Consider the following 2,458-nt stretch of genomic DNA (forward strand, 5'->3'; position numbering starts at 1 on the left):
GGTTGAGGGCATGCAGGACGCCCACCACCTACGCACGTAGCCCCATCAGTTCACCAACCCCCAAGCCACAGCACCGCACTGACGCGGGAGGAAGCCACCAAGGAAGGCAGCTCTGCTCGCCTCAACCCCAAGCACCCCCAGGTGAAGACATCAGATCCATGTCCAAGAGCAGAAACCAGGAGAGAGAAAGTAGGCATTGTCAGGAACAGAGCAGTCAGAATGGTAAGCTCTTTACATGACTGACTAATGTGTCCCAAGAAGTGCAGCAGTCAGGCGGCTGGGAGAGTCCAGGCTCCGTCCCCAGGCGCAGGGCTGCGGTGGCCCAGGCAGGACAGCCGGGAGGCAGGGAGGGGACGCTGGAAGTGTCTGAGCCGGCAGTCTCGGGAGTGGACGTGGTGCCAACAGTGTGAGCGGGCACTGGGTCCTGGCGCTGCAGGGCCACAACACCCAGGTGAAGCGATGAGCATTTTGCCAGGACACGGCTGTCATCCGTGCAGTCACCCCCAGGGAGAGGGCGATTTGCATCCCAGGCACCACAAACCATGCTCCCAAACACTCCTGGGCAGCGGCCTCCGCCTGAGACGCGCAACAGCAACCAGAGCTGCCTGATGCCTGGAAGCGGGGCCTCAGGTGGCCTGGGGTCCAGAGCGACTCATTCAGGCCAAAGGAAGGGTCCACCCCCACCACCCGTGAGGCGGGAGGCCTGGCTGTGGGTCCTGGAGACTTCTTCCTGTTCGCATTGTGGCCCGGAGACCGGCCATGCCCCCTCCGGTGACTGGGGCTCCCTGGGGACCAGGCGACGGCCAACAGAAGGGGCCGGCCTGCTGGGGGCCGCAGGGCGGCCCGGGGGCCGGGTTTGCGGTCAGCTCCTGGCGTTGCAGCCTCACTGCGGGGCTGCCTTCCTCTGCTCCAGCTCTGAGAGCTGCTCCTCCCGGGCCCGTGCGTGCTGCGCTCCCACTCTGTGCGCCATCTCAGTGGCCGTGATGTCGATCTGGGCGTAGAGGGAGGCGCTGGCCCCTGAAAGAAGCCTGTGGTGAGCCGCAGCCTGTGCCCCCAAGCTGCCCAGCCCCGTGACCCTGCCCTCCACACCAGTCCCCCAGCCAGGCCCTCGGAAGTGCCTGAGTGGGGACACTCTCAGGGGATGTGGCCTGGCCAGGGATGGAGTTGGGGACGTTTGCCTCCTGGGGGGAGGCTGTCAGAAGAGCTCCCTGACTGAGGGCTGCTGGGCACAGTTGGTGGGGGGGTAGGGCCCTGAGGCTGTGGTCCCAGTCCCTGACTGTCAGGGCCTCCACGAAGGGCAGGGACCCACCTCGGACCCCCTCGCTGGCCTCCTGGAGCTCCAGGCCCATGTAGTGCAGCTGCTTCCTGGAGGAGGGGCTGACGGGGATGTTCACGTAAGCAGGTGACTCGCCGCGTGGCCTCTCTGGCCCTGGGCTGTCCACAGCCACGGGTCCTGGGGATCCTGTAGGGGAAGCAGCTGTGAGGCCCTGGTGGGGGCGGAGAGTGGCACTGATCCCAAAGATGGTGCAGTAAAGAGCTGCCCAGCCCTCCAGCCCCTCCTCCCCGCTCCGCCTCTCCTGCGGAGGTTCCAGCTCCATTTTCCTGGACTGTCCATCTTTGGCCCAGCGCTGCCCCATCCTGAGGCCACCCCCACACTGTCCACTCCTGGTCCAAGTACCCACAGAGCAGAAGGAAGCACTGCCCCCTCCACTGGGCCGCCTCTCCTGCAGGAATTGCCGACCCCCATGGGCCCCCCAAGGCCCACTCTTCTGTCCCTGCGCCACTCACCCTGCACCTTCACGACTCTCTCCCCACCAACCACCCCTCCTTGGCTGTCCCAGCGCCTTCTCTGCCTGACCCTTCCGGGCCAGCACAGCCCTGCTTTGTCCTGGCCCCCAGCACCTGCCCCCCACTGTCCTCCTGGGTCGCCCCACCTGCTGCAGGTTCCAGGGACCCCCTGCTCTCCTGCGCACAGGCCCACGCTCCCTCTGCTCCCCTCCAGGACACCCAGGTGCCCCATACCCCCTCTCCCCTCATAGGAGCTACTCCGTGCCCCCACCCCCTTCCTAATAGCTGATGGTGCCATCTGCAAACCCCACTGGTGCTGGGGAGGGCAGAGCAGGAGCAGGATAGGAGGGGACCCCACAGGCCTGGCTGGGTAGGACCTGAGGCAGGCTCCCACCTTAGGGGGTTGGATGCAAACTGGCCCCTCCTCTGCATCTGTGGGCACCGAGGTCCTACAGGAAGGACCCCGTTCTCCAGTGCCTCCTCCCACTCCTGTCATCAGGACCTCGTGGGGAACGCACAGCCACGTGAAGCAGGGGAGGTGAGAGCAAGTCCCCCTCCCTCATTCCCTGAGCCAGTGACTGGGAGACACAACCATGCCCCACGCGCAGTGACCTCCCTACCCCCAGCACACTCCTGAGCCAGTGACTGGGAGACACAGTCATGCCCCACG

The 2,458-nt window shown here is 65.7% G+C and overlaps 1 protein-coding gene across 2 annotated transcripts in view; it reads right to left on the minus strand.

Moving 5' to 3' along the window:
- Window positions 1-226: 226 nt before the first annotated feature.
- DOK7 (docking protein 7) overlaps window positions 227-2,458 on the minus strand; it is a 47,424-nt gene continuing 45,192 nt past the window's right edge. For both annotated transcript variants that reach the window (XM_026448270.2, XM_023206681.3), the window contains 2 exons: window positions 1,310-1,462; window positions 227-1,017 (listed from right to left, as the gene is read on the minus strand). In XM_026448270.2, the coding sequence (XP_026304055.1) occupies window positions 884-1,017; window positions 1,310-1,462 (287 nt within the window). In that variant the 3' untranslated portion in view covers window positions 227-883. The remainder of the gene's footprint in view (window positions 1,018-1,309; window positions 1,463-2,458) is intronic.

This window comes from Piliocolobus tephrosceles, chromosome 3, assembly GCF_002776525.5.
Source record: "Piliocolobus tephrosceles isolate RC106 chromosome 3, ASM277652v3, whole genome shotgun sequence".
Classification (NCBI taxonomy): Eukaryota; Metazoa; Chordata; class Mammalia; order Primates; family Cercopithecidae; genus Piliocolobus; species Piliocolobus tephrosceles.